Source organism: Peromyscus maniculatus, chromosome 9, assembly GCF_049852395.1.
Source record: "Peromyscus maniculatus bairdii isolate BWxNUB_F1_BW_parent chromosome 9, HU_Pman_BW_mat_3.1, whole genome shotgun sequence".
In the NCBI taxonomy this organism is placed as follows: domain Eukaryota; kingdom Metazoa; phylum Chordata; class Mammalia; order Rodentia; family Cricetidae; genus Peromyscus; species Peromyscus maniculatus.
Genome location: NC_134860.1, coordinates 95,554,643 through 95,572,341, shown reverse-complemented (window position 1 = coordinate 95,572,341; position 17,699 = coordinate 95,554,643). Strand labels below are relative to the sequence as shown.

Sequence of the window (17,699 nt, the reverse complement as noted above, 5' to 3'; positions counted from 1 at the left end):
ACAGGCATGGACATGATATTTAAACATTTCACCATTATAAAAATAACTAAGTTTAAATGAACATTTTTTGTAATTACTGAGGACATCTCAGTTTGGTATTGCTCTTTGATGTTGTGTGTTCTAGAAGAAACTGTGGAAAGAAAAAAGACAGAGAAAATGAAATCTTGTGTATTTCCACACAGCAAAATTATTGAAGAATATGATTAATACATTTATTTCTTAATTTTACCTAGTTGGAGCTTCTTTTAAATTGTTTTGGTTGGACAGTAAGCTTATACCTCCCACACGTAAAAAATTCTCTTTCATTACTTCAATGAATAAACTACTTCCAAACTGAAATACGCACAGCATCTTATTTATCTGTTTTACTTTCCTATATACTAATTGTGTACAAAATTGGAGAAGGAGAAGGTCACACAAGTCTCACCTTTAGTCAAGAAGCTATTGGCAATCTATAGATGATAGGGAGGAAAAACTGGTTTCCATTAGTTTTGTATTTTGGGTTTGTTTTATTGTGTGTGTGTGTGTGTGTGTGTGTGTGTGTGCACGCGCGCGCGTGTGTGCGCACACGTGCATGTGTACATGCATTTGCTCTTTTCTGACTTTATGGTATTTGTTTTCTATTTTTAAAGAGAAAAAGAATATGAAGTTTGCTGGTAATGAATGGGAATCTGAGAAGAGTTGGGAGAGTAACGCATATGAACAAAATATATCATATACAAAAAAATAAATATAGAACATAAATGTCACTTTCATGCTTGTTCTTGATTTGTGTTTTTGCTTCTTTAATTTAAACAATTGAAAACAAAATACAGCAGCTTTCCTTTACATTTGCTTCTACCAGATAATAGAATAAGAGTTATTCAAGATGGAGGAGTACTTTCCACCCTGACGGTAGTGTATGCGTGGTCACACTTCCTAAGCAATTGTACAAGCTAAAGTAGACAGTTATGTGAACAGAATTCATGGCTGCTTTCAGGAGACACATTTATAAGCAGGATATTGAAAAAAAGTCCATTGATCGGCTTCCGCCTTTTTATATGATGATGTCAGCAACTGATGTTAATGTGATAAAGCTGCAATATTTTCATCACAAAGGAAAACTCATATCCAAATCTTTAATAAGTGAAGGAGCAAAAACTGCCCTGAGTAGATTCATAGACCCCCAAGAACATCTTTGTAGCTCCTCTCAGACAGGAAATATTGAGAATAAGATCGGAATGAATGTGGTGTTGAATTGAAATTAATCGCTGAAGTTATTACTTATGGTGTCACACTATTCTACATGCAGGCTTTTCACACGAGGCTTTGAAGAGCCCTACAGGACCAACTAAATGTAATTGATACAGAATCGCTGCTACGCAACAGCTGTGGGAGCAAGGTGCTGCAGCTTGTACTTTAATCTACCTTTCTTTCTGAGAGTTTATTATGTTTTTGAATTTATTCTTTTGTAGATCTGGGAGCTATCATTTTTATGGAAATTAATCTTTTTAGAAGATTTGTCCTCTCTTTTTCAAACACTAATACATTCATTCAAGGGTCCTATTATTCACATCCAGCTGGCTTTTATCTGGTGATATTTACTTCAAAAAGCCAAGTTAAATGGTATCATAGATTAATTCTCAGGGCACAGGAAAGCTTTTTTGGAGAAAAACATGGTTTGGTAATTATGTGAAATATCATAATAAAAATCACAGAAAATGTCAGAAATGTGTTGTATCATCTGTCATAATAGGAACTTCAAAAAGTTGCTCCTTGAAATGTGGTACCCTGCTCCTGTCATAACGTTTTATTTCGGTAACATTTTACATATCGCAAAAGTTTGATTTGGAACTTAACGAACTATCATGAATTTTAGCTCTTTGTTTTTCCTTACACAAAGCAGTGAGACTTCAAAAGGGGCTTATCCACTGTTATCTCTTACATAAATCAAACTGGAAATAAGACACATTTTACAATTCAATTTAAGATCCCACTGCGACAATAATGTTGCAAGCTGTGCATTTTGCAAAGTAATATAGTAATGTCTAGTTTGCATTTTTGAAAAACCAAATTAATCATACTTTATTGAGTACATTGGAGCAAACCTAAAATTCATTTATTATTAAAATCTTCTGCCATAAATACAAACTATATTTTATACATAAAGGACAAACTCATTTATTCATTAACATAATTTGGATAAAACATTTGGTATATGCATTTTGAGGCTATGAAAGAAATGACATTTGCCATTCTGGTGGTTTGAATTTTTAAAACCGTCTAAATGTTTTAAGCTACTTGAAAATTAATTTTCCCACTAAATTGTATTAACAATTAACACTTCCATATAAAAAGAAAAGCTAACCTAAAACCTTGAAGGTTTGAAAGCAAAGTCACTACATTGAATTGCCTTTTTCTAGACATGCATTTCATGAAAATTAGAAATATCACATCATACTAAATGTAATCAACATACAATAATGTCATCAAGTAAAGGTTTTTATATGAAAATTAAATATCTACCAGTGCAGAATTAAGGTACAGTTTGCTATATATATTTTTAAGCTGAAAAGCAATAAGTTCTGCTTATGTGTATGGCTTTCAGTGTACAATTCTAATAGGTCTTATGGCACATGAGTATATGCAGACGTGAAACTAAAATTATTTTGAGACCACTTAAAACTAGCAGTTACATTAAATTATAAATGATAATCTTTTGAAAAATCATTTTGGGAATTCCTAGTATAAGGACTGTGAACTTCAAGAAGTGGTACCAAATTGAAAAGTGGGCCAGAAGGCTGTGATGTTATTTTACCCATGCATATTCTTCACAGGCATGGTAGTAACAACTCTTTTGCTCTCTGACGATATGCTTAACATTGTGAAAGATAAACATTACTTGAGAAGTCACAAGACAATAATATGCACTCTGATTTAAACAGAAATAACAGTGTTAAAATATATCTATCTCCAAATTTAATTTTCAATAAAAGATTACAATTTATCTTATTATACTTAATAGACTTTACTATTAAATCTTCAATTTTGAAAGAGTATTCTAAATTTGTCATCTTCAATTTTGAATATTAGGGAAGATCTAAAAGTTCACCATGCTGAATCTACAAAACACTATAACTATATAATAGGACTTCTTTATAGAATTTAGAGACTGGAAAGCTATTGCCTTTTTTCTAGAAAGAGTGTCTCTTCATAAGAAACTCCCAAATAAAATCCTGTTTGTTTCCTTTTTATTTTAGAGTAAAGCAATCCCTACTGCATATCAGTAAATAGTTTATAAGCCAGTAGAACCTGGAAAAGAACAGAATAACCCTTGCATCATCAAACAGAACCTAGTCATGTCTTGTTCAGGAAGCCAATTTATTTTTCAGTTATCTTCTTTGAAGGTAGTAGTGGTAAAGAATATATTTTCTCCTACCCCATTTTGTCAGTTTTCCAGTACCATGAAATATGAGATTAAGGAGACAGGTCCTGGTCATATCATTGTGGTGGGTGACAAAACTTGGGATGGTTGGTCCTGATGATGAGCCTCTTCCTCATCTGGCTATCTGATCTATCACTTTAATCATCTCTGTCTTCTGCCTAAGATGATGACCAAACTCATCATCCTGACAACTGAGGGCTTTCATAATCTGGCCCTCATCTACTTGCCTCTGACTTCTGATGTGTTCCTAATGTATGCTTGCTCCTCCATTCACCTGAGTTTCTCAGCTGCTATCTGGAACCACCACTTATGTATGTCTTTGACACATTGCTCAGGCCAGGCAGTTCTATGAGTCAAATAGGCTCTGACATGCAATAGAATAAATTTAGGGACAATGATATGTCCAATATATTCCTAAGGCCAGCCTTTTCCCTACAAATCCATGTAGTTTTCTATATTTAAACTTATAAAACCTCATTTCTCCCTCCTGTTAGTTAAGTGATCATAGTGCCATTCCATTGACATACATCTTCATTGCACTGTTTTACAATATGTCTTCCACAGATCTTCATGTACATGTGATATACATAGACACAGAATCTGTATTGATCCACGTTCAATATCTCAGTAAACAATGCAAATTTATTTACTCATTGTATTTCTTTTTTGCACGTGTGTGTGTGTGTGTGTGTGTGTGTGTGTTTGTGTGTGTATGTGGTGCATGCATGCTCAAATGTGTGTGTATGTATGTGTGTTCGTGCATAGGCAGGGGTGTAAACATGCATATAGAGAGCAGAGATTGAGTTTGGTGTTTTCCTCAATTTCTTTTCATTTTACATATATAAGTAAAATATCTTACTTGATATTTTAGCTAATATAGGTAACCAGATTACCTCAAATAAAACCAATATTTTCCTCTATGCTCTGGGATTGTTAGCAGGCTGATCTACCTGGCAGGTTTTAAGTGGGTATTAGGGATAGCTGTTTCCTAAAGACAAAGAAAGAAGCCAGAGTAAGATTGTTTGGGAGGTGGGGAGGTTCTGAGAGGTGGGGGAGGGGAACTGTAAAAATAATATAGCATATCAGCTTTCAATAATAAATAAATAAACAGACAGACAGTTAGATAGATAGACAGACAGATAATATTAAGACAACAACAAAGAGATATTTGAGATCACAACTCAGGTCCTCATGTTTACATGGCCAACACTTCATCAACTGTACCAAGCCTGATGCTATGTATTTTTTAATCTACTTTTCTCCTTGTATCTGTCCAGTGTTCATGCAATTTATGTCTCTCTACTTTGTGTCCAGCATATGCCAATAATCATCACATGGATGATTCTATTGTGTGTATTGTGGTACCTTGTGATCAAGCATTTACATCAAATAAACTGTGTGCTGCTTATGATCTTCAAACACATTTCTTAGTCATTGACTAGCATGCTGATATTTTTCCTCTTTGTTTGTGAGGTATTCAAGATTTAGAGATAGCTTAAAACTGAGATAAACAATAACAAACTTATTCAATGACACTTAGTTTCTCATTCATAATGGAAAGATGCAGTGATGCTAACAATAATATTTTCAAAATGTTCCCTATACATTGAAAGATATTTGAGATAGTTAAAAATGCCCAGGCATTGGAGTTCGGGGTATAACTCAGTGGTACAATATATAGCAATCAGTATGAGTCCCTTGGTAACATCCCCACTATAATAACAAAATGAGCCATTTTTTAAATTCTTAATAATGGAGTCAGTGAGAATTAAAATAGAAAAGCATCCAGAATTGTATTTTTAACACAGAAGCATTAAAGTCAAATTATTTTCTATAAGTGTTTATTGGTACCTATAACACAATTTTGTATTTTTGTGAGGTGGTTCAAAGATATTTAACTAACGTGTGAAATATACTCCATCTGTTTTATTGTCAAAATCAGGTGTATATAGGAAGCTCATAAAACCAAATTTCAAAATTCAACAAGAAAATGACAAAAACAATTTCAAGACAGATTATTTTAACCATAAGATGTTCCCAAGTATAACGTATCCTGAAAATTCATGGTTTTACACACACACACACCCACACCCACACACACACACACACACATATAGTTGTGGAAATAATAAATGCTTTTAAAAGTATTTTAGTAAACAGAAGCATTTGTTGGGGCTAGACAGACAGCTCAACTATTAGATTATTTGCCTAATTTGCAAGGTTCCTGTGATTGAGTCCTAGCATCACATAAATCAGGTATGTTACCATATACCTGTAAATTTATCACTTGGGAGGTAGAAGCAAGTGAGTCAGCAGATGATGGACATCCTTGCCTCCACAAGTTTGAGACTAGCCTGGAATTTATGAAAACATGTTCCCAAACTCACTAAAACCACCTACAGAATCAGCAAAGGAATAACACTCACTGCATATGAATCTATATATATTTTCCCATGTGGCTTCTATTTTTAAGGCTGCTCCATATAAAAGGAAGTGTGTGCTCATACTACAGCCCCAATATAAGGACTTAAGCACATGTGGTGCTAGAACAGCCAATTGTAAAAATGACATAGCATTCTTATAATAATAAAATTAGGACAGATTTTGTAATCTCAGGGAGAAAAGATCATATTTTGTCTATAAAGATTCATTTTCACAATCATATAGTTATTGATTGTTCAATATTTAAGGTTCCTACAAGAAAACAATTCTATTTTCAGTACACAGAATTCTTAAAGTATTTCAAATATATTATCTTTCCTTATAACTATTGCTAGTAGGTAATGACGAATTGCATAAATGCTATATTATTAAACTGAAAATATTTAAAATTAGCTTCTTCCCTTTGAACATTTAGAAAAGATGGTTATTTTATTCATCAGATTTAATATTTGTTTTATATGAATACAGGATTTTTCTGTGTAGCCAAGGTTACTTGGACCTACTATATTAGCCTTCCAAGTACTATGGTAACAGGTCTGTAACCACCATGACCACTGCAGCATTTTCCTTTTGAATATTACTGCAAAAATGTTGAGAATTAGAAAGATATGGCTGACTTAGCCAGATTTTATCATTGTGTATATTGTTTCATTGTTTATTTTAATGGACTTTAAATCTCTGTGCAGTGTTTAACTCTGACAGTATTGGTGTGTGACCTTAGGCAGGTTATATTCTTCTTTGTATCATTCATTCTTCATGTTATGGTTACTATAATCAGTTAATTGTAAAGTAAAATATGGGATATTTAAATCTTACTTTATACTGACCTATGGGTATCGTTACTGTCAGAAAATTAATCCTCATTTAAACATTTTCAAACCCCTTTTTCTTATTTTCCTTCTCATTTCAATTGAGTCTTTTGTAGATTTCAACTGTAGAATTTCATTTCTACAAAAGCATATTGAAACCATTTATTCTTGAGATGAAAAGGAGAGTCTTATTCTCAAGGTGAGAATTATCCACTTAATTTGCAATCTTCTTAAGTGTTTCCCTCTTGCCAGTGACTAAAAGTGTGCTGGTCATTTTGACCTTGAAAGTCTCCTGGCCTGCTTGCCCATGGGAAGATGATGAAAGCAGTGAGCACGATGTCTTCGCAGTGTGTGTAATAGAAGTGAATGTTTTGGTTTCCTGTAAACAGTAGCTTTCAACAAATCTGTCCTCTATGTGTAGCCTGCACTACCTAACGTTATTTTGGTAGTCCTATAAATGTGTTGAGTTCCTCTCTGCCACAGGAAGCCTCTTCATATAAAACCTTTTATCTCCATAATATCCTAAAGGGGTAACCATTTAGTTACAGGACAGCATAAATAAAAACTCTGTTACAAGCTGAATGAGGCACCCTTTTAAGGTCCATTTAGTCTTGTACGTCTGCTCAGTCTGCCTACTTTAAGTAGTATTTAAGAATACTAAATTCTCCAATCTAATCTACATGCTGTGCATTGATTCATTCAGTGTTGATTGAGGGTCCAGTAAATATCAGACAGTTATTCAGGATATTTATGTTGATTATCATTTTTTCCTAATATTTTTATTGCTCATAACCAAAATGGTGTACTAGGAAATACATATTTTCTGTTAAAGCAGAATACTAAAAACCAAGAATGTTTCCACTGAGAAATTATTTTGATTGGGAAAACACTGAAGCATTTTGTACCTGGGCAGACATATATAAAAATTTCATACCTTTGTCAAGGTTCTATTACAAAGTTTTATAATACTGTTTACTGTTTGGTTTTCCTAGAGGGTGCTCATTTCTACTACTCTAAACAGTACCACAGAAAGTTTCGCTGTATCTTAATAGAAATATCTTTTGTGAGAAGAAGTAGGGAAACATGGATGTAATAAAACGCAGTAACACATCTTCTTTTGCTAAGAATTTATTGTAACATATGGCTTTTATTAAATGGTAGGGATCAGGAATGGTTGTTTCTTTAAGCTTGATTGGCTTCTCCAGAATAAATACCAACATACCCACCCTGACATATTTGAAGATTGTTCTGTAAATAATTCCCAAATCTCTCTCTGAACATCTGTTTCACACTCAGATTTCAGTGATATATGTCTATTTAATATGTATTCTAAAATATAGTGTATTTAACATTAATATATTTTTAAGTCATAATCAACCAATCAAAATTGAACTGATTTTAATTCAAGTATTTCTTTTTTCACAAAGGTGAGTAATAGTTTTAATAGTTTATATTCTGATTTCATAATATTTGGAATCAAACTGAGGTCAGTTTAAATATTTTTTAAAAGATTGAAGTTAATATGTTTACTTCAAAATTGATAATAATTCTTTTTTGATAAAATGTGAGGTATCGTGGAATATGCATTTAGTCACAGCAGTTGAAAGACAGAGGGCAGGTGGATCTATATAAGTTCCAGGCAAGCCAGGACTACATAATAAAATCTTAAAAAAAAAAAAAAAAAAGATTCTTTTGGATCATTACATATGTAAGCTCAGCACAAAGCCTGTTCAATGGAAAGCCCATATTACAATTCACATATCACGGTCATCATCATTGCCTCATTAATGATGGTTCCAGACCTTTCTTTCCTAAGCTAGATCCTTGCTCCTCATTTGCATCTTTGCTAGCCTTATCTCCACTTGTATATAAATCAAGCTTATTTGAAAACTATCATACAGATAATATATATCTTATCTTTTCTAACTTTATTTACATTTAAAAATGAATCTTCTTATGATTATCCTCCATTTGTATTTACCTTTTGTATTCTATCTGCACATTTACCACATAAAAGTGTTAAGACTGATCATGCTTATAATTTCCAGGTGAAGAAAAGCCTACTAGACGGTTTTATCTTCTTGAATGCAAAAGATAATATGGTAACTGGGAAACACAAACCAACAACATCATATTTACACAAGCTTCCAAATTTTGAACATTTTTCTTATAATGTCAAATCATTAAGACTTGTAAGCATGGGAGCGACAGTGTTAAGATTTGTACATTATAGCACAAATTTCAGCTCCATCAAACTGATTACAACAGCCCAGATAGAGAAAAAGTGGAGATAAATTACATAGATGCAATCAACCAGACATAAAAAGGAATTGGACATCAGTGGTAAGAAAGGAGGTGATAAGGATCATCCCTCTGTTTCTGACTTAGACAACTAGCTGATAATATTATTCTTTGAGCTTTATTCTGGTCTGAAAGGGAAATAAATTAACCCTGAGAAGCATACATGAGAAAAATATCAATATCACTCCTATGGGCATGCAATCCCTTCTAGAAGGGGATTATGCTTGTTGGATAACTATTTTAAGGCCAAAATATATTTTTAAAAATCTCAAATTTTGTATGAAGGAATGGAATTTAAAACTTGTTTTCACTTGTCCTGGCCTTACACATTATTACTTATACAAATTATAGTTACACAAAATCGTTATTGTATGTCATGGCACTTATTAGCATGATTATAGGGAACACAATTGACACTTTTTTGATATGATAGCAAAGCTCTTGTTAAATTATAAACTACTGGATAGACTAATTTCTAGTTCATTTGTTTCTTTCATGAAAATAGTCCACACTGAAAGGAAAAGGAAGATATTCCTTGCCATTAGTAGTTTAAGAGGTTAGAAGATATATATATATAGCTATGTTATAATAAAATACTTGATTTTGAGGAACTGTGTGATTACAGTTCAGAATGACAGCTTAAATATATACCTGGTGGGGTCATTTCTATACCATTGTCTGCAAAAGAGTCTAATTCAGCTGTGGGAATTAACAAATCTGTTTTCAACATTATTTCCATGGAATAAAATCATTTGGCTCTTGATTACAATCAGTTTATCAAAGATATTAACAAAATTCATAAGTTTAATGAATACAAAACTTTAGCAACTCTTTCTTTCCCTGCATTGAATCCTATCGAAGTGTTTACTGGCTCTAGCCTGGATTTGTTTTGCTTTGTTTTAGGGATCTGTTTCATCTGGTTAACAGTGACAGTGTGGTGCTAATGAGTCTTAAGACAGCAATAGCATCAAAAAGCAATGTATTCTCTGATATAATTACCCCTTTCTTCTACACATATACTACTTAACCTTTTATCTTGAGAGTGATGGCTATCTATCCTTAATTTTCAGTTGCATCAAAACTTTCTGAAGTTAGGCATAAAAAAGGGAAAGTATGTGAAGAACTGTATTCAGCACACAAGAATTTTTCTATTATTTCTTATGAGTTCAAATTCCTAGTAATTTAGAATTGAAATAATTCTCTCTTTTAAGTTTCTTAATGCTGTTCCTGTTTTTAATGACTTTCCAAAGATACTCAGCTACATGTCTTAGTAAATAGTGTCAGAAAGATGTTGCAATTTAGCTGGGATGTGGCTCAGTGGTATGGCACAGTGAGGAATGTACAAGGCACCGAATTGGTCCCTCATCACACAGACAGAACAAATGACCCAGTTTAGAGTATGTCCTTAATTAATTATGCTTCCAAGAATTACATTGTGCTCTGTGGATATATGTTCTATAGTTATTCTTTGTCAATTAGTGAGGTAAATATTAAAGGCTGAAAATGCTCATTATCATTGTATCTAAAACAATTTGATGGTGTCAAACCAAAACACTAAATGACTTCAGCATCTAGATGTTAAATCAAATGGTCTCAGCTGGTAAATGAGAGAGGGATAGTGAGAGAGAGAGAGAGAGAGAGAGAGAGAGAGAGAGAGAGAGAGAGAGAGAGAGAGATGTGGATGGATACAGACAGATAGTAGATAGATAGATAGATAGATAGATAGATAGATAGATAGATAGATAGATAGATAGATAGATAGATAAAGAGGCAGAGACAGAAAGAGACAGACTGAGGCAGAGGGATTCAGAGTCAGAGACAGAGAGGGAGATAAGAGGGCTCTGTTTTATAATTCATATAAGGATTATTTCTTATTGTACATTAAAAACCAGCATCACATATAGTAGTTTATGTGGCAATTTCAATTCCATTGAAATGTATCCATTGAAAAATCATTTATCTATTTTTCTAATCTCTGAAATAACAGCTGAATGTCTGTAGAACCTGTGACTAGTGTTTGCTTTTATTAGTAGCCATGTTTTCACTGTTGGCTCAAGTTGACATCTTCCTAAGTGGTCTCCAACGGTATGCAGTAAGCACCCATTCTTGACATTATTTTCATTGTAAAGGAATCTCGACAATGTCAAGTTCCTTTCACGGTCTATCATTGTCACTCACGAAGCAGTACTGTGACTGTTAATCCCTTAGAGATTCATCTCCTTTATCAGGGTCAATCTGTGGGAAATCACAACAACTCATTACATGCCACCTAGGTATGAAGAATAATAATGTTCAAACATATTTTATTAATTTTACTGCATGATAATTTAAGGAAATATTTATAGGTCACAATAATTTCTGATTATTTTGCATGTACTCTACTCAAAACTCATTTGTAAATAATGTAGCCAACTGTTTTGGAATCCATTCATTATTTGGTATATATAAGAATAAAAGGAAGAAATTAATGATAAAATAATTATTTATAGTAGGGTTATAAATGCAGCCATTCATTCATTCACTCATTTTTGCATGTTTATTAAAGAGAAATTAACCATATTATTTTCAAAACACTTTCTATTTCCCATCTTGCCTATGAATTGTGCTTCAAAATCTGAATTGATCATCTTTCTTTTTAATGAGAGTAATAAGGCTCCATAATAAACTCCATTTTAAGAACTTGCTTCTAAAAATAAACTGAAATGAATAGAAATATGAATTTTCCAAGTTCAACATGTTATTTCAGAAAGGAACTGTAATTTTAAATCATGGGTGGAGATGGAAATTGAAAGAAAAAGGTGATTATGAATTTAAAAATTAATAAGTAAACAAATGTGACAATAGTAGGTGTACTTCACGGCACATGTGGCTTGGTTGATTGGTTTCATTCATTTCACAACTTGCTGTGTGTCCTGCTGTTAACAGTCCATATATCCTTATAGCTGAAATATCTAGCCTTTGTTTCTTCATGATCTTCCCAGGGTTTGGGTGGAATACTATTGCCCAACACCATTAAAATGTGGTTGAAAATTCTAAGTCATCAAAAACAAAGCAATATGAATTTTTCAAAGAGCTCATAAATACTTTCTTTGGATTTTACCATTTTTATATTTTTAATTCCTCTTTGAGTTATATATAACTGGTTATCTCTTTCAAGATGCAAGGGCCGTGTCAGAATCATCTTTTTTTTTTTTTTTTTTTTTTTGGTTTTTCGAGACAGGGTTTCTCTGTGTAGCTTTGCGCCTTTCCTGGAACTCACTTGGTAGCCCAGGCTGGCCTCGAACTCACAAAGATCCGCCTGCCTCTGCCTCCCGAGTGCTGGGATTAAAGGCGTGCGCCACCACCGCCCGGCCAGAATCATCTTTTTATTTTGACTTTTAGTCAAATAAAGAAAATGCTTCTTGAAAACTTTGTGGATATCTCCCTCTACACAGAGAACTCCAGGCAATTAAACTTCTGGGAGAAGGAATATCAGACCTTACTAGGATGATCCCATTTTCGATTGCCCAGAGCAGAGAGGCCAGCCTACAAACCATGTGCATGTGCATACAAACAACAAAAATGAACTCAATGGTGGCGGTGGTGGTGGTGGTGGTGGTGGTGGTGTGTGTGTGTGTGCATGTGTATGTGTGTGTGTGTGTGTGCGCACGCACCTGTTTGTGCACATACACATACATAACAATAATAACCAGGGGAAAAGAGGGTATCAACTTGAGAGTTAGAGGCACAGAAAAGGTTTGAAAGAAGGAGCTAGGAGATGTTGGAGGGAGTAAAAGAGGGAGAATCTCATGTAATTCTATTTCCTGTAAAATATAATTTAAAGGAATTATTAATTTTAAATATTTGTGGGTGTTGTTATAGCTGCAGGAAAAGTATATATATATTTGTTCATAGTGTTACAGATACCTTATAAACTGAAAACACTTGAAATTATACCTTTACTAATTGTAGGCATGTTTCCTTCTGAAGCCACCTCTTTTCATTTCTCATTTGTTCACACTAATGGAGAAGGAGTGCGATATAAATAATGCAAAAATCACTTACAGCTGACTTGGTTATATATTGTATATTTTTCATCAGACTTAGTCCCTAATTGTTTGCTCTATTTATTACCTAAATGAGCTAACATCATGAGTATTTAACAAATGATGATTGGTGGAGATGGCTAAGAGCCTTCTATGTAGTGAGAAATTCAATGTAGCATAAGAAACTCCCTGAGAAAAACACTTAGGTGGCAGCCTGACAGCTACCCATACTAAGAATCTGACAGACTGGGGTGCCTCAAAGATGGGAAAATAAGTGTTATCTTTTGCACAGCTATTCAAGCAGAATTTTAGTTACTGGTTTCACTTTAAAATTACTACCTCACAATTTACATTTGTTATATGTTAAATATGTGAAACAAAGTGAGGTTATTTAAAGTGTTTTATCTTTGTATTCTCTTGACATGATGCCTTAGAAAAGTTCACATTTATACAGTTATTACACACTTGCCTGGAATAAGTAAAAAAGTCATGTGTGGTGAACTAAGGTATATAAAATTTTTGTATATGAAAGTTAAATTTTGTATCTGAATGTGAGAGCAGGTTGGAAGTATCTTTATGTGAGTCATTTCTGAATAAAGCTATAAACTTTTTAAAACTAAAAGCTGTCATGATTTCTAGTAAAATAATAAAGATATCCATTTTAATTGATTCTTTTCATTGTTTAATAAAATTGCTTTGTTTGATTGCTGAAGAATTTGAATTGAGTTTTCATTACCCACTTCTGAACAATTTACTCTGAGATCTAGACAGGATTGAGCTAATGAGTTCGAATTTATATTGAGCCTTAACTGTCTTCATGAAGTAAAGGGGAAAATATCACGGCAGTAACTAAGTAGTCTTCATTGAAAACTATGTCGTAGAGATTTTACAACAAGGCTTTTAGTAGAGCTTAAGCATTAAATCGGAATTTTACCAACTTTGCTGTTTCTATGTTTATGATAGTCTCATCAATTTTAAAATAAACTCATAAGGTAACAGAAAAATTTAAATGGAGAATTTCAAATTAAAATGTTCTAGAGGAATGTTTTAATATTGCCAAACTAATTGAAGACATGATTTATGCATTCCTTCTAAGAAATCCTTACATAGCATATCAAGACCTAGATTATTCTGATGTCCTGAATATCCAAGTGTCTGTCCTCCAATGGACAGCTAGTACTGACCCCCATCCAAAATTTACATGTATTGTCATTTGAAAGCCATTGATATACTCATTCATAGACCTTGGGTATTTTGCTTTGATATTATGATGTTTCCTAAAGTGATGTTTTGTGTTCTCTGTTCAATGCCTGGGCAAGTTTTGTTCTAATGAATCCATTATTTTTATACTTGTGGTTGAATTAAATCATGCACTTTAACTTAATGTTGAGCAGGTTACCATTTACTAAAATGATAACTTTGCATTGTATAACATCCGTTCTACTTTGGTTCAAAGGAGAATTCGTTAGATAGCCAAGACAATTTATTATTAATTATTATTATTAATTAAATTTATTATTTTGTTAGTTCAAACATGATTAGGTATTATGTGTAGGTTAAATGTTTCAAAAATACTACTTTGCTGAAATTTGACATCCTGTCTAAGAAGTAAGGAAACAAATCACAGTTCAGGGAAAATTTTCTTCCTTTAGCTCACTTCCCTTCAAGCCCATTTGCTAATTCCCTAATGTTAAAACTTTTCAGAGCTCATTTAAAATTAGTGTTTGGATGATTTGGATTAATATTATATCCAAATAATTTATATTCATTCCCCACAGGCAGCAGTGGTGGTTCTTGGGATAAGGAATCACTGCACTCTTCCCCATCCCAGGGATCTCAGGCGCCTGTTACACATGCCCGCATGCCTGCAGCGTATAACCTTCCAGTTAGCCATCCTCTCAACCATCTGCAGCACAGCCACCTTCTGCCAAATGGTACGATGGCAATTTTTAGCACTAAAAGTGGTAGTTTTAAACATTCGTTTCTGTAATGATGAGCAGGATGATGAATGATATACTGCATTCACACAGTCAATTAATGAAAACTATAGCATGTCTATAAACTGTTACATTGCCCAGACGAATAATACAGCCAAGAAAAGAATATTTGTATTTAAAGAAACACAAAAAAATTGATGTGATGAGTGATGACACCAAACTAGTTAGCTGTAAGCTTAATTTCCCTGTCATGAGTGAATATTACTGTATAAAATAAACTTTGACTGTCACTATTAGAATTTTTTTCAATGGTTTAACTCTCAATGACATGTCATTGATGATTTTACATGGAACACAGCAATGATGATCTATGTGTGTTCTGTTTTCAGGACTGGAACTTCCTTTTATGATGATGCCCCACCCTCTAATTCCTGTAAGCCTACCTCCAGCTTCTGTCACCATGGCAATGAGCCAGATGAACCACCTTAGCACCATTGCAAATATGGCGGCAGCGGCACAAGTTCAGAGTCCTCCATCTAGGGTGGAAACATCAGTTATTAAGGTAGCTGTCTCATCATAATGTTGTTTTGGAATATTCATCTTAGATTGCTATCCCTTCCTCCATTTGTTTCATGCCCATAAGTATATCTCACCTCTGAAATCTAAAGGGTAGCAAATAGTCTGTGAAGGAAAAAGAAAAACTACGTATAGTAAGCAGTCACAAGATACAATATTTAAACGAGCTTGAGCAAATTTAAGTTCTTGCTTAATAGAAAGAACATAGGGGAGTAAGTTATATAGTTCGACTTATCTGGACTCTTGCAAGCACAGTTTGTACGTAGTTCTATCAGTGGTGGTATAAGCCTTTAGGAATGGATAATCAGGCAAACACAAGAGCTAAATTCTGGCACTTATTGAATATGTCACATTGGAAATGTAAATTATTATTCCTCATTGTAGTCTGCATCTAAAAGATGAATGGTACAGTATAGCTGCATTATCTAAATAATGTAAAAAACAATACAGTTAAGTATTTATAAATTCTAGAGTATCCTGTAATGGAGAGTAGTGTAATTATTATGTAAACTTTATACAAGTGTATATTATATATTTATTGTATTCACTCTCCTATGTGTGTGTATTAATTTAAGTATGTATGCATTTATTATATATATATGTATATAATTGTATTTTTTCTTACTATTTTAGAACATATATTTAGATTGAGGTTATCAGATTGGGTGAGGAATAAGAAATAACAAAAATGCTTTAAAAATAGATCAATTTTTAAAGCAAGTAAAGGATGATTCCTGCTTCATGGTCTTCCTTTAATACAATAATTACCTGTATTTTTCTGAATATAATATCTTGAATCCAGGGCAGTTTTGGAGTATGTCCTATATAAACAGTCTTTGTACTATTGAGGTGAGGTGGTATGCTGCTGAGATTCCAGTGTGTTGGAGGCTGAGACAGGAGACTACTGAGCTAGGGGCTAGCATGGACTACGACTGAGTGCAACTTTGTCTTAAAAATTTATATATATATATATATATATATATATATATATATATTAAGAATGTTAAATATAATATACTTAGTGTAAAAATAGGTTTTATTTTCTTTTAAAAATGTTTCTGTTAACAAGGAGGTGTGCCTCATATTGTTTTCAAAATTTAGTTACCAGATGAGGAGAGGAGTCTAGTCACACTGCAAAACACCAAGATCAACTACTGAAATCCACTCCCTGGGAGAAAGCCAGTAAGGTCACATTTTCCTCAGAAAAGCCCCTTGAGAGAACATTTTCTAAAACTCTGTTTTCACCCATAATGGCTTTGGGGGATCCTGCATTACAGGACAATTTGTTACTCAAGGGATTCTTCCATTATTACATTTACTATTTTAGAAAAATTATGGTGCTAAAAATATGACATGTATAATCTCATTGAAGTGATGTTTTAAGTACAGAAAAATTCTTCAAACCATTCTTTTCCTTGTGGTGGATGCTATTTTAACACCCTTTAAGTACTAGTTTTAGCCATAAGATGTTGGGGCTAGAGAGATAGTCTAATGTTAAGAACATGTACTGCTCTTGTAGAAAACCTGAGTTTGGGTCCTAGCACCTACATCAGGCAGCTTAAAACTGCCTGTAGCTACAGCTTCATGAGACCTGACACCCTCTTTCAGACTCTGACAGAACCTGAACTGGCATGTGCACAGAAGACACACATTTACATGTACACATAATTAAAAATAAAATGTCTTTATAAAAAGATTCAATTATTTATGTTTCAAAAAAATCACATATGCATATATAATTTTCAAATCTGAGCATTCTAACTTTTCATTTAGGTGAGACTTGCATCAATAAAATGTCTAGATCAAAGACTTTTGTAGTTTAAAATTATATGTATAACTTAGGAGGTTATGCCTAATATATTTTGAATTCAAAAGAACAGAGGAATATCACGAGACTTGGTTAACTACTCTTTTCTACATACATACATTTAAAAAAATGTCTAGCCGGGCAGTGGTGGCGCACGCCTTTAATCCCAGCACTCGGGAGGCAGAGCCAGGCGGATCTCTGTGAGTTCGAGGCCAGCCTGGATTACCAAGTGAGTCCCAGGAAAGGCGCAAAACTACACAGAGAAACCCTGTCTTGAAAAACCAAAAAAAAAAAAAAAGTCTGTGCAGCAACTCATAATAACTGAAATACTAGAATCTGGAAACAGCTTTTAATAACTCTGTGTTGGCTAATGTTAAG

General features: G+C 33.4%; 1 protein-coding gene across 2 annotated transcripts in view; it reads left to right on the top strand.

Annotated features, from left to right (window-relative positions):
- Dach1 (dachshund family transcription factor 1) overlaps positions 1–17,699 on the top strand; it is a 396,267-nt gene that overhangs the window by 244,801 nt on the left and 133,767 nt on the right. Inside the window, exons 4-5 of one of the 2 annotated variants that reach the window (XM_006978011.4) lie at positions 14,780–14,935; positions 15,328–15,500. In XM_006978011.4, coding sequence (XP_006978073.1) covers positions 14,780–14,935; positions 15,328–15,500 — 329 coding nt within the window. The remainder of the gene's footprint in view (positions 1–14,779; positions 14,936–15,327; positions 15,501–17,699) is intronic. The other variant, XM_006978012.4, reaches the window with a different exon arrangement.